The following is a 15,071-nucleotide window of genomic DNA, read 5'->3' as shown; positions in this document are numbered from 1 at the left end:
GGCTGGTAGCTGTCACCAATCCCATTCCCTTGACTGTTCCACGGATAATGTATCTCTGACATTGAATATTTTCAGTGAGTTCCCATTACTAAACAAATATTCTGTCCTTAAGGTCTTAATATTTAAATATATTAACTATTACTACAAAGCTTCTCATTGTATTCTATATGTATGTTGTATAAAAACTTTCTGTGTATATCTTTGCCATTTTTTGCATTTTTCATGTCTTCATTAGAATTGTAAACAAATTATACTTTGAATTTAAAGCACTATCTCCTAAGAGTTTAAAGCAATTTGCATATATCTTGCCACTTATATTTAAACACAGATAAACATTCAGCACTTGTCTCTGAATTGAGTTTTATATATTTTATTGTATATTTTCCCATCTTTTATCTCACGCTGTTACCAAAGTCAAATTCTCAGACTCCAGGCCCTTTATTATCAAAGGGTGGTTCATAAACCAGCAGACTCTCCATGTCCCGAGAGTTTGTTAGAAATACAGAATGCCAGGCACCACACTAGTCCAGCAGAAAACCAACAAGAACCTCAGGTGATTTCCAGGAATATTAAAGTTTAAGAAACTTGCTTTAGATAGTATATTCTTCTAAACTGAAGGCTTCCTTAATCCACGTGCATCTGTGTCTGTGTGTGTGGCTGTGAGTGTGTGTGTGTGTGTGCTCAGCCATGTCCTAATTTCTGCAACCCCATAGACTGTAGCCCAGCAGGCTCCTCTGTCCATGGGATTCTCCAGGCAAGAATACTGGAGTGGGTTGCATCTCCTTCTCCAGGGGGTCTTCCCAACCCAGGGATCAAACGCACCTCTCCTGGGTCTCGTGCACTGGCAGGCAGATTCCTTACCACTGTGCCACTTAGAAAGCCCTTCTTAATCCTTGCTTCAGCTAATTTATTTCTGTAGATTTTGTGAGAGATACTCATCAGTTTTATTACTAAGTGTTTTGGTCTGTTAAAATTATTATTGAAGGCTTCACTATCTCTATCAGCTTTATCGCCTGCCGTGTTACTGAATTTTACTGAATTAACTCTTCAGGACTTAAAACAGAAGGTTCCTTTCTACGGCTGTCTGTAAAACTATCTGTTTGCAAGGTGTTATATCCCCTACAAGTGAGTACAAATGCCATCAATAGGAAACAGACAGGCAGAGCTGACATGCTTTAGCTCTGGTATGTAGCCTTGTAAATGTCTAAGAGGGCTCTTAAATTAAAAGATCAATAGCGGAATAGCTCCTGTTTTCTCTAGATCCTAGGAGATTTTATGCTATATTATAGTGCAACATTGATCTCAATTCCTTTGTAAATTCTTCTCAGATTTTCTTAGTTTTCAGGTACTTATTTATAAGATGCCCTAGGGTTTCCTGGCTTTTTATATAAGTTGACCTGAAAAGGTTCCAGAAAGATATCTTAGCAGTAATACAGATTTTCTTCTGGCTCAAACAATCACCATCGACAACAACCAAAATCAAACACAATAATTAATAAAACCCTCAAAGAAAAGTATCCATATGGAAAAACATCAAAATAAGCTTAAGAACAGTAAATTATTGAAACATGTAAATTATCATATGTGAAACTAATTGCCAGTCCAGGCTCGAGGCATGATACAGGATGCTCGGGGCTGGTGCACTGGGATGACCCAGAGGGGTGGGATGGGGAGGGAGTTGGGAGGGGGGTTCAGGATGGGGAACACATGTACACCCATGGCGGATTCAAGTCAATGTATGGCAAAACCAATACAATGTTGTAAAGTAAAATAAAGAAATAATTTAAATTTTTTAAAAATGGAGCATTATGAGAAAAATAAAACAGTAAATGAAAGCAAAAAAAAAAAATCAATTGTAAAATAAGACAAATTTTGTAGTACAAAATTCCCTGGTGGCTCAGTGATACAAAAAGCCACCTGAAATGCAGGAGACACAGATTTGATCCCTGGTCCAGGCAGATCCCCTGGAGAAGGAAATGGCAATCCACTCCAGTATTATTGCCTGGGAAATCCCATGGACAGAGGAGCCTGGTGGGCTACAGTCCATGGGGTCACAAAAGAGCTGAACATGACTTTAGCAACCAAACAACAACAACAAAATGTTTTTTACTATTTTAATGAAGCAACAGTACCCATGTCTTTTTAAAAATTATCAATTATTTATGACTTTATCTCTTTGCATTGGTTCTTGAATGGATTTCCAACATATGAGCTAGCTGAGGCGAGATTAATTTACTTGAGTACAAAACATCAAGGAAGATTATTCTTTAACATCTTGCCAATAAACAGCAAAATAAAGAATGTTGAGTATGATCTGATTACTAGATAGTAAAAAAAGAATTATTTCAATTGTGTCAGCTATTTCAGCTGAGCAGGAGACTTAAACATCCTATTATTAGTCCATTGGATTAAAAGTGATGAAAGAAAAAATAGTTTTAAAATGTTCATAGTATCTCTGAACATATTATCTTTGAAAAATGCTATGAACACATTTATTGGCATCTTGCTCAAGTTAATTACTATGATAACTTTTTCATATATATTATTACTCATAATCTTTAAAGCAACAATTTAGGAGAGATATAAAGAGTACTTTGGCCACTTTCATATTTTTGACTTGGCCCGAGAGAAGTTTTGCATCCCTTTACAGTCTTTCTATTTTATCTTATACCTACTTCACCTCCCTAGGATAAGGAAAGATAATTTGATTAGTCATATAGCCATATTTTATTTGTACATGGTTTCTTTGCCTCAATTTATTAAACCAAGTGTAAAACTTTGTTCAAAAATTTGGAAATTAATTAACATTAAAAAGTTTTTGAACTAAATTAACTCTTACTTTCCACCCTCATTCTAGGAATCAATGATTTTGGTGGAGCATATAAGCAACAAAACTCACAGCAGAAGAAAATTTTATCATGCTGAAAGTATTTGTGTAAAGAAAACCTGAACAATATCTAAATGCAAGAAAAAGAAACAGTCTATAAAAAAGGAAATTACCATTGAATATCTCCATATTCTACTACCAAAGTATTATAGAATTAAAAAGGGGACAAAGATAAAAACTATACGGTGCTCAATCAGGATATCTCTGCTTCTGGTAACATAGACGCTAGCAATTTTAAAAAGCATCCTGTCTCAAAACATCTAGAATGTGTACTAGAATACAACAAACATTTTAAAATGCATTGTTGAGTTCACAAGAAATAAGAATGATCTTACAGTGCCAAAAGGAAGACAGAGCTGAAACAACAGTAGCATCCAAATGCAAACATCATGAGTACACCGCTGGTGTTTACTAATACTAGCATCTTGAAGTCTTGGATTTTAATAGCTTGACAGGAAATAGTAGAAAAGACTTTAGGTTTGAAAATGATGAGGGAGTTGAATTAAGAAGGTCGGAAAGTCCAAAAGGGTATAAAATTTTTAAATGCCTTCTCCCAAAGGAAAGTGACGAGGGGAAGTGATCCGTGAAATTCCTAGCTTGAAGTAGAAAAGAAGAAAATAATTATTCTAAAAAATGCATAAATCATAGTTCTTCCTCCTTGGGTTTTGGGCTTGGATTACACTGAATACAAATCCTGAAAAATTTCAAGCAGTGAAATTAAATAATCAAATTAAATCTCCTCCAAAGTAATATAACCTCATTTCAGACCTCTTAGGATTCCCAGAGATTTAAAAACCAAAAAAAAAAGAAAAAAATGAGTTCATAATCCAAAATTACACAACTGACGAGAAAATGGGCCTTCAGAAAGGAGAATCCAAAGAAGCAATAAAAAGTAGAATTAGACTGCCAAGGACTTCAGACTTTGTAATTTCCAGATATACCACATAAAATGAATGTGCTAAAATCTCTAAATATATAAAACAGGGAAACCGTGAGAAAAGAAAATAGAGTATAAAAACCAACTGTAATTTTTTTTTTAAAGTAAATTCATGAAAAAATAAAATAAAAATCTCAGTACAAGGAAGAGAGTGTTAATAAACTGAAAGAAACATGAGAAAATGGAGGAGAGACCAGGGCCAGACCTAAGGTGAGTCAAGTGAGGCAGCTAGGGCAAAAATATTAAGGAGGCATTTACTCTTCCCAGGTAGCGCTAGTGGTAAAGAACAGGCCTGCTGGTACAGGAGACATAAGAGACGTGGGTTCGATCCCTGGGTCCAGAAGACCCCCTAGAGAAGGACATGGCAACCCACTCCAGTATTCTTGCCTGGAAAATCCCATGGACAGAGGATCCTAGTGGGCTATATAATCCACAGGGTTGCATATAGTCAGACATGACTGGATCGACTTACTCTAATCTACGCATCCTAAATGTTGCCGCCTGGAGGAGACAGTACCAAGAAAGATAACTGGCCAAAAGTTTTTCAGAACTGACACTGGTATCCAGGAAACAAAGAAATTCCTCTAAACACTAGTAAAACTGTTGAATACCAGCAAAGTTAAAGAGGACTTAAAAGCAGCCAGAAATAAAAGACTGACTACTTCAGTAAACTCTGTTGGTTCCCTGCCCACATCCTTTTTATCAACCAGTGAACTCACATGTACCCTTCTTTTGATAATTATCTTCAGCTTACTGGGAATATCTCAGCTTCCATACTCCTTCTTGGGACAGCCCACTTCTAAAGAATGATTAATCAAGGGACACCAAAGGTCCAAACGTGAGACATTTGTCCGGTACCGTGAGAATTCAGAGCTTCTTCTGGAATCAGGTTGTGCGGTGCTCTGCCTGGCTGCATCTGACTCTTGCGACCCCGTGGACTGTAGCCCGCCAGGATCCTCTGTCGTTGGGGATTCTCCAGGCAAAAATACTGGAGTGGGTTGCCATGCCCTCCTCCAGGGGGTTTTCCCAATCTAGGGATCAAACTCAGGTCTCCTGCATCGCAGGCGGATTCTTTACCATCTGAGCCAGCAGGGAAGCCCAGGAGTACTGGAGTGGGCAGCCTACCCCTTCTCCAGGGGAACTTCCCAACCAGGAATTGAACCGGGGTCTCCAGCACTGCAGGTGGATTCTTTACCAGCTGAGCCACAATGGAAGCCTACAACCAAGTTGATCTTCCACTAAATCCATGTCTTTGACTAACTGCTTTTCCTGTCCCATATGGCTTTCCTAATTCTCTTTTTCTTATTTCAACAAGAAATCAAGAATCCCCACCATGGGTTTGACTCTTGGAAACAAATTACCAACAAGCAAATGATAAACAGATCAACAGTAGATTTTCAAAATAACAATGAATGCCAGAAGGCTAGAAAATAATACATTCTAATACTGAAAAAAATAACTGTCAGTTAAGACTTCTATTCTCAAACTATAATTTGAGGCAGAGGTGAAATGAATATTCAAAGGTATCAAAACAGGTTACTGCCAATAGACCTATACCAAAAAAAAAAAAATAGAAATTTAAAGAAAAGATTTGGGGCAGAAAGAAAAATAGCAGTTAGGAAGTCTGAGACACAAAAGAAACTAAAAAAAAAAAAAAAAAAGAGGAAAGTAATTAGTGAACATGTGGATAAACTTAACCAATGATGTCTGTTTTTAAAACAATATTAATAATAAGACCTAATTCAGTGAATGACAAAATAAAATGGAACTAATTCTTTTACAAAAAAAGAGATAATTAAATTTAAGTTGTAATATCTTGCATTGCTGAGAAGTAGTCAATAGAGATTAATTAACTTTAGACTTTAAGTTAAAGTACAGGCAAAGGTTTTAAGGTCAACCTCTAAACAACAGAACTCAAATATATTAACTTCAAATCAGCAAAGAGGGAATAAAAGAACAGAAAACCTCACTCAGAAAAGAAGCTTGAGAAACTTTTACTTCTGGCAACAATAGAGCAAGCATCCCTGCATTAGTCCACTCACTACAAACAACAATAAAATTGGACAAAATATATAAGGTAAATCTTTCTGGGCATTATACATGTAGCACAAAACTGCACTTTATGAGTTAAGAAAAAGCTCCATCATTTCCCCATACTCTCCCTAGGAACAATTTTCCAGCCTCAGTAAAACAAGCTGAGATCCAAGCAAAGCACATGACCTTACTGCAATTAGAAAGCATAATTAGAGGTCAAGGAAGCTGAAGTAGATGCAATACGAAAGGCAAAGAATCAGAAAGGAAGAAGCTATGGAGAAGAGAGGTCTCAGATGTCTGAGTATTATTGCCTTTAACTTCTCGGGCACTGACTGGGCTATACAAGTACAGGACAAGAATATATGAGACTTTTTAGGGAGCCACTGCTACTGGTTAAGAATGAAACAGATATAGACATCAAGCAGATATTGGATATCTGCTTGACAGTGGATATTTGCATCCATGCCACCCAGAGTGGAGTTAGTTCAAAATACCTCCTTTTACTATAACCATTTAATAACGTCAGTATATACTTATTACTAGGTTTACAAAAAGAAAAGAGGAAAATATGACATACAGTAGAGAAAATACATCAAAGTAAACTAACCCAGAGGTGACAGAGTTCTTGTATATAACAGATACTGACCTTAAAGTAAATATTAATTAGATATTCAAAGAAACAAAGGAAATTAAAGGAATTTCCTTTTATCAGGGAATTAAAGGAAAATACAGACTTAACGAGAGAACAGATAGTAAATCTCAGATGAGAAATGAAAGCTATTTAAAAAGTCAAATAGAAATTCTGGCAATAAGGAGAATAATAAATGAACTACAAAAGTAACTGAAGGGGATTAACAGCAAGTTGGAGACGGTAGAAGAGTCAGTGAAGTTGAAGAGAAATTCATAGAAATTATGTAAGCAAGGAAAACAGAGACAAAACGTTTAAAAAAATGAACAGAATTCCAGAGACCTAGAGTGCAAAGTCAGATAACCAAACATGTACACTAGAAGTCTCAGACAGAAAGAACAATAGGACATATAGGTATTTAAAGAAATAATGGCTAAAAGTAAGCTCAATTTGGTGTGAAAAAAATTAACTTTCCAGAGTCAAGAATTTGAGGAAACCCCAATAATGATAAAATAGAAGAAAATTGCACCAAAGAACACTGTAGTGAAACTGCTGGGAAAAAACAAGATAAAGCAGTCAGAGAAAAAGACACATCGCTACCTGAAAAGTGATAAAAAACAACTGCTGACTGTTCAACTCATTTGAACAAGGTTACCCAGACAACAATGGAAGAGCAACTTTAACATTCTGGAGAAAAAAAATTATTTGAAGATTTTATATCTAATAAAAAATATACTTCAAAAATAAGGTAAAATAAAGGCATCTTATTTTTTTTTTAAAGTGAAAACATATTTGCAGCAAACATAAACTACAAGTTATTTTAAAGAAAGAAGAGAAATTATGCCACATAAAAAGGCAGATCTCCAGGAAAGAAAGATGAATACTGGAAAAAAGTAAATAGGGAGTTAAATAAGAAATTATATTATTCTCCTTATTTCTTTAAAAGATAACTGCAGTAAAACTGTAAGGCAGAGTTTATAACATGAAAAAAATAGAAGATAGGCAAAGAACAGCAAAATAGATAAGGGACAAGTTAATGGAACTCTACTGTTGGATGGGTATAATATTGTTGTTCCTTCATTTGTTTGTTTAGAGGCTACCCACAGACAGCTGAAGAAACACAGAAAGGAAGGGTTAGAAGCTCAGAGAGTTGTTTTTGTTTATTTTTTTATCTTTTTGGCCATACCACACAGCATGCAGGACCTTAGTTCCCCAACGAGGAATAAAACCCGTGCCCCCTTCAGTGGAAGCATGGATTCTTAACCACTGGACCCACAGGGAAGTCCCTGAATGAGTATAATATTTTGAAAATGGAAATAGGAACTGGAAATTAAGAAGCATCAAGGATGAGATAATAAGGTGGAATTGTGAAGAATTGGGTGTTAAATCAAATAACATTGAGTCTAAGTAGAATCCAAGGCTAGTTAAGCAGATGTTATGAGGACTAGAATACTGTTAATCCTGGAGTGAATACTACATAACTTTTTAAAACAAAGGAAATAAGAAGCAAGAAAGGACATAAACATGTAATTGAGTATTATACTCAATTACACCAATGTAGTCAGGAAAGAAGCAACGAAAGACAAACCTAAAACTGTAAGGGAAAAATGGAAAAAAAGTATGAAGATAAGGACTTCCCTGGTGGGCCAGTGGTTAAGAATCCGCCTGCCAATGCAGGGGACATGGGTGTGATCTCTGGTTCAGGAAGATTCTGCATGCCTTGGAGCAACTAAACCCAAGTGCCACAACTATTGAACCACACTCTAGAGCCTCAGCTCCACACCGAGAGAAGTCACCACACTGAGAAGCCTGCACATTGAAACAAACAGTAGCCCCCACTCCCTGTAATTAGAAAAAGCCCACTCATAGCAATGCAGAACAGCACAGCCAAAAAATAGTAAATACTTTTAAAATATGAAGATAAATTTAAAGATACTAATATAAATAATTATATGAAACATAAATAGAAACAAAATGAAATAGACTAAACAGATTAAACAAGCCAGGCATGCCCTGCAGGCTATGATCTGCAGGCCAAATCTTGCACACTTATTTTGTAAATACTTCCTGAAAAATAGCCTTGTCTATCCATTTATGTATTATCAGTGGTTGCTTTTGTGCTACACTGGCAGGGTTCAGTAGTTGCAACAGAAACCATATGACTTGCAAAGTCTAAAATGTTTATTGTCTGGCCCTTAACAGAAAATGTTTGCCAACCCTTGGACTAAATACTCCAATTATATAGCAGATTTTACAAGACTGAATTAAAAAGTCAGATCCAACTACATGCTGCCAACAAAAGAATTCAATTTAAATTTAAAGAAGATAAATAAGTTGAAAGTGAAAGAACATGGAAATGTCTACAATATAAACAAGAAACATAAGAGAGCTGTTGTCATTATATTAGTATGAGACAAAGCAGATCTCAAGACAAAAATGCAATAAGATGGATATTTCACAGTGTTATAAGGGTCAATCCATCAAGAAGATGCTGTGTGCTAAGTTGCTTCATTTGTGTGTTCCAACTCTTTGGGACGCTATGGACTGTAGCCCACCAGGCTCTTCTGTGCATGGGATCCTCCAGGCAAGAGTACTGTAATGGGTTGCCATGCCCTCCTCCAGGAGATCTTGCAGACCCAGGGGTAGAACCACTGTCTCCTACATCTCCTACACTGGCAAGTGGGTTCTTCACCACTAGTGCCACCTGGGTAACAGAAGATAGATAATCAAGAAGATAGATAATCTTAAATATGTGCCCACCTAATAATACGGGTTCAAAGTTCATGAAACAAAAATGATAGAACTAGAGGGAGAAATAAGCAAATTCATAATCATTATTGATTTTAACATCCCTCTATCAATAATTGATATATAAGAAGATAAACAAGTCAATAAAAAGATAATCTTAGCAACACAACACAACCATCTTGACCTAGTTGATAATTATAGAATTCTATATCCAACAAACTCAGTACATTCTTTTCAAGAACATATGGAATATTTTCCATGATCTATGCCAGTCAGGAAATAAACCTCAATATATTTTAAAAAACAAGAAATGTCAGACTATGTTCTCTTCTCAAATTGAAATTAAATTTAAAATACATAACAATTATTTAATATAGAAAAATAATTAAATAACCCACTTCTAAATAACCCATGGGCCAAAGGAAAAAAGGTAAAGAAAACTACAAAATGTGCACGTTGTATGAAAACACAAATACAACATATCAATATTTATGGTACATAACTAAAGCATTAATTAGAAGGAGATTTATAGCTTTAAGTCCCCATATTATAAAATAAGATCTAGCCCTTTCGTCTAGGCCGCCGACATGCCATCCAGATTAAGGAAGACCCGGAAACTTAGGGGCCACGTGAGCCACGGCCACGGCCGCATCGGCAAACACCGGAAGCACCCGGGAGGCCGAGGTAATGCTGGCGGCATGCATCATCACAGGATCAACTTCGACAAGTATCACCCAGGATACTTCGGGAAAGTTGGTATGAGGCATTACCACTTAAAGAGGAACCAGAGTTTCTGCCCGACTGTCAACCTTGATAAATTATGGACCTTGGTTAGTGAGCAGACACGAGTAAATGCTGCCAAGAACAAGACAGGAGCTGCTCCTATCATTGATGTGGTGCGATCAGGTTACTACAAAGTTCTGGGGAAAGGAAAGCTCCCAAAGCAGCCTGTCATCGTGAAGGCAAAATTCTTCAGCAGAAGAGCTGAGGAGAAGATTAAGGGTGTAGGTGGGGCTTGTGTCCTGGTGGCTTGAAGCCACATGCTGGGAAATTCATTAAATGTTAAGTGCTTTTCTCTTAAAAAAAAAAAAATAATAAGATCTAAATTTCTGACTTAAGAATCTGAAAAAGGAAGAGTTAAACTCAAAGAGAAGAAAAGAAATATTAAAAATCAAACATTAAACCAAAGCAACATTAAATAGACAAAGAGTAGAGAATATTATACAGGCAAAACTAAAGAACCACAGAAACCACAGAAACAAAAGAAACAGTAAGTAGACAAACAATAGACAAACCAAAGAAACATTAGACAGAGAAAAAAATTTTAAAGACACAAGCTGGTTCTTTAAAAAGTTTAGTAAAACTGATAAACCCCTAGCAAACTAATAGGAACAAAAGAGGGGACCAAATGAAGAAAATTAGTAATGGGATAATACATATTGCTAGAGATTCTATAGATTTTAAAGGATAAAGGAAATATGAACAACTTTATGCCAAGTAAATAAACAACTTAGAGGAAATTCACATATTCTCTAAACACCTTAACGTACCAAAACTGAATCAAGAAGAAATAGAAAATTGAATTATATTCCTCCTTCTATTAAATAATTTGAATTCATTATCAGAAACTTTCCCACAAAAAGATAAGACATAATAAAAAGAGGGGGAAATAAATAGGAGTACAAGAAAAACAAAGACAAATACGAAGGACAAAATAATAGAAGGAACTTCAAATATATTAGGAAACAATAAAGCTTAAAAATACACTAAATGAATAAAAAGACTGAAGACAAGTGGTGTAGCCATATTACTACCTGACGTCAGACAAAATACATTTTAAGCCAAAGAACAGTATTAGAAATAATGAGATCTCTACTTAGTGAAAAAAGTATCCAATTCACCTGAAAACATGACAATGAATAATTCCAAAATTGTATTCACCTTGCTATATAAAATAAAAATTAATAGAATTACAAGGACAAAATGAAATAGTATTATCACACTATCATAATGGGAGATTTTAGCATGCAACATATTTTAAAATGTCTTTGAGTACTTTAATATAACAAGGAAACAAAAATGAATAAACATGCCAAATATTTGAAGAAAAATGATAGAAATATATATTTAATAACACACAAATGATAGAAATATTATAATAAAGCCCTATAAATATAAAAGAGATATGTTTTTCTCAAGTATACTTATCCAAAGTGACTAAATATTAAGTTCTTTTTAGACGCTTACTCTAATCACAATAAAAGGAGAGATTAACCACAAAGACATCCAAAAGAAGCCAAAACAGTTTCTGATATATGTACCATCATGTGTGCTAAGTTGCTTCAGTCGTGTCCGACTCTGCACCGTATGGACTGGAGCCCACCAGGCTCCTCTGTCCAGGGGATTCTCTAGGCAAGCATATTGGAGTGGGTTGTCGTGCCCTTCTCCAGGAGATCTTCCTAACCCAAGGATCGAGCCTGTGTCTCTTTCATCTCCTGCATTGGAGGACAGGTTCTTTACCACTAGGGCCACAAGGGAAGCCCCTCTTCTATATTGTTTTAAAAAATGACAAGTGTCAGAAACAGTGCAATCTACCTCTTAGCACTTACACCCATCATTAACATTCACTCTCATTTGTCAACAACGTTACAATCAAAGTATTTTTGTGTGCTGCCTAAATAAACGTGTCTTAAAGAGTACCCTCTATCTCTTTTCTTGCTTCGATTTTTTCTCATATTTCCTTTTAGACATTTTCTTTCCCTTTGTTTCCTCAAAATAAATGTATTTTTTATATGAAATTAAACAATGTACTCCTTTCTTAAAATCTTGTCTGCTCTGCTCTAATTCTCAGAACGAATCCTTGCCCTCTTTACTATTAGTGTTTGGTATCCGGTCCTATCACTTCATGGCAAATAGATGGGGAATCAGTAGAAACAGTGGCTGACTATATATTTTTGGGCTCCAAAATCACTGCAGATGGTGATTGCAGCTGTGAAATTAAAAGACTCTTACTCTTTGGATGGAAAGTTATGACCAACCTAGACAGCATATTAAAAAGCAGAGACATTACTTTGTCAACAAAGGTCCGACTAGTCAAGGCTATGGTTTTTCCAGTAGTCATGTATGGATGTGAGAGTTGAACTATAAAGAAAGCTGAGCACTGAATAATTGATGCTTTGGAACTGTGGTGATGGAGAAGACTCTTGAGAGTCCCTTGGACTGCAAGGAGATCCAACCAGTCCATCCTAAAGGAGATCAGTCCTGGGTGTTCACTGGAAGGACTGATGTTGAAGCTGAAACTCCAATCCTTACCTGATGTGAAGAGCTGACTCATTGAAAAAGACCCTGATGCTGGGAAAGATTGAGGGCAGGAGGAGAAGGGGACGACAGAAGATGAGATGGCTGGATGGCATCACCGACTCTATGGACATGAGTTTGGGTAAACTCCGGGAGTTGGTGATGGACAGGGAGGCCTGGCGTGCTGCGGTTCATGGGGTCACAAAGAGTCAGACATGACTGAGCAACTGAACTGACTGATCCATCCACAGCACTGTGACTGGGCTGAGACATAGAGGAAGAAACAAAGAGAACCAGGTAGAAGCCATATGCTTTTTGTGAACCAGCTTCAGAAGACACGGAATTATGCTTTCGTTACTCTATTTGTTGGAAGAGTCATAAGCCCCTACTCAGAAGTTCAAGGGAAAGTAACAGACCTCATCTTCAATGGGAGGCGTGCTAGTCAAATGAAAAAAAAAACATGTGGGATGAGATATCTATATGTTGGTGTGGTCAAAATATGATGAACTGGAACAAAAGAATGGCAAATATATAACCTTATAGTTGATATTAAATTATGAGACATTACTAATGCTCTCAAAAATGTAAAAAAAAAAAACTGCTTAAAGCTTCTCTTTTTCCATGATTATTGGAGAGTATAACAGGTAAAAAGCTTCAGTGTGTAGTCAGACAGAAGGGTAAGTTTCAAATAAATTACATGACATGCAAAATGGGGATAGAAATATTTACTTTATATGGTTGTTGTCACATAGTCAGGGTTTGTTATTACTATAAATACTAACTGCAATATTTTTTTAGCAAAGACTATTTGGAAAATACAAAAGTATACAGAGAAGAAAATTAGTCACTCAATTGCACCACTCAGGAAAAATGAAACATTTTAAAATGACCTTGACAGAACAAGAGTTCTACTTTTTAAAAAAGAATGTATTTCAGTAAGAAAATGGTGGGGGAAAAGGCAAAAATCTTGCTCTGTACCATTTTATAATACTTACCAAACGGCTCCAGTATTCTTGCCTGGAGAATTCCATGGACGGAGGAGCTTGGCAGGCTATAGTCCATGGGGTCCCAAAGAGTCAGACACTGACTAAGTGACTATCAGTTTCCACCAAATGGCTATGGCTGTGCAGGGCAGATGCAGGCGGAGTGGGTGGAGTTCTGGGGGGCGGCGGGGAGAGCAGGAGTCTCCTACACAAGGTGACAGGATGCCCTGAGGGCAGTCAGAGGAAATGAGCTGGGACAAGGTCAGGGTGGGCTTCAGATCACCAAGAATCAATGGAAAGGGTCTGAGAGCAGGTGACGACAGTGGCTTAGACACAGGAGGCAGGCTGAAGGATGGTTTCTGAGATGTCCCGGGCAGATAAGTCTGATCAGATTGTTCGGTTCCTTAGGGGAACTAGTGAATCAGGAGTCTATGAAGTCAGATGATGAGCATGGATGCCATGAGGAACTTCAACATTATTCTCATAGGTAGTGGGGAGATTTGGAAGTTCGTAAGGAGGGAAGGGTTATGACCTCTGCTCCTGTCTTGTAGATCATTTAATTTGTGAAACCCATGGGAGGGTCTAGAAACAGGGAGATAAAATGTAAAATATCAGATGAGAGGAAAAGTGTTTAAAAAATAGAAGAGTCAGGAATTAATAGAGTTCCCTGGTATATCTTAGATTCTGCAAAGAATCTGCCTGCAGTGAGGGAGACCTGGGTTCAATCCCTGGGTATGGAAGATCCCCTGGAGAAGGGAACGGCTACCTACTCCAGTATTCTTGCCTGAGAAATCCCACGGACAGAGGAGCCTGGTGGGCTATAGTCCCTGGGGTTGCAAGGAGTCAGACATGACTGAATGACTAACACACACACAAAAGACGTAAAGTGCTAAGACTATAGAAACACCCAGATGTGGTTTATAGACACAGAATATACTTGGAGTGCTTGTAAAAATAACATGATGTGGAGAAATATCACAAAGGAACATGATAATAAAAGGGGGGCCAGGATAGGCTTTATAATCAGAACTTTGTGGGGTAGTTTCACTTGTCGAGTGTTAAAAGTGAGGATTAGGAACAGTATAAGTTACAGGGTAAAAATAGAAGTTTTGATGTTGCTGTTGTAATTTTTAAAGTAATGGGGGCCGACAGAGTCAAAGTATAAGCCCAATAATGACAATGGCCTCCAAGTATACAGAGAGAGCTTGGGAGAAATACACTGATTAGCTGATCTCTGCAATAAATCTGGAGTGGCTGTGGTTCAGTAGCTAAGTCGTGTTAGACTCCGTGTGACCCCGTGGACTGCAGCAGGCCCGGCTCCTCTGTGCTGCACTGTCTCCTGGGGTGTGCTCAAATTCATGTCCATTGAGGTAGTGATATTATCTAACCAGCTCATTCTCTGCCACCCCTTCCTGGATCACAAAGAGTCAGACACCACTTAGCAACTAAACAACAGCAACATACATCCTTTTATGGGCTCTTTGCTAACTTTCAAAATCCCGTGTTGAAATCTAACCCCTAATGTGATGGTATTGGGGAGGTGGGGCCTTTGGGAGG

At 37.1% G+C, this 15,071-nt stretch overlaps 2 protein-coding genes across 5 annotated transcripts in view; one reads left to right on the top strand and one right to left on the bottom strand.

Moving 5' to 3' along the window:
• Positions 1-15,071, bottom strand: part of INPP4B (inositol polyphosphate-4-phosphatase type II B) — an 825,365-nt gene that overhangs the window by 698,647 nt on the left and 111,647 nt on the right. The gene's annotated exons all lie outside the window — the stretch shown is intronic.
• LOC110127531 (large ribosomal subunit protein uL15) lies at positions 9,808-10,332 on the top strand. Its single transcript, XM_070474673.1, has one exon. It carries the CDS (start codon positions 9,822-9,824, stop codon positions 10,266-10,268), a length of 447 nt encoding a protein of 148 aa, XP_070330774.1. The 5' UTR covers positions 9,808-9,821; the 3' UTR covers positions 10,269-10,332.

This window comes from Odocoileus virginianus, chromosome 12 (assembly GCF_023699985.2).
Source record: "Odocoileus virginianus isolate 20LAN1187 ecotype Illinois chromosome 12, Ovbor_1.2, whole genome shotgun sequence".
NCBI lineage: Eukaryota > Metazoa > Chordata > Mammalia > Artiodactyla > Cervidae > Odocoileus > Odocoileus virginianus.
This window is presented reverse-complemented; position numbering and strand designations above follow the sequence as displayed.

Bases quoted from the DNA above. Each gene is read 5' to 3' on its own strand.
- LOC110127531 (XM_070474673.1), top strand. From the start codon at position 9,822: ATGCCATCCAGATTAAGGAAGACCCGGAAACTTAGGGGCCACGTGAGC.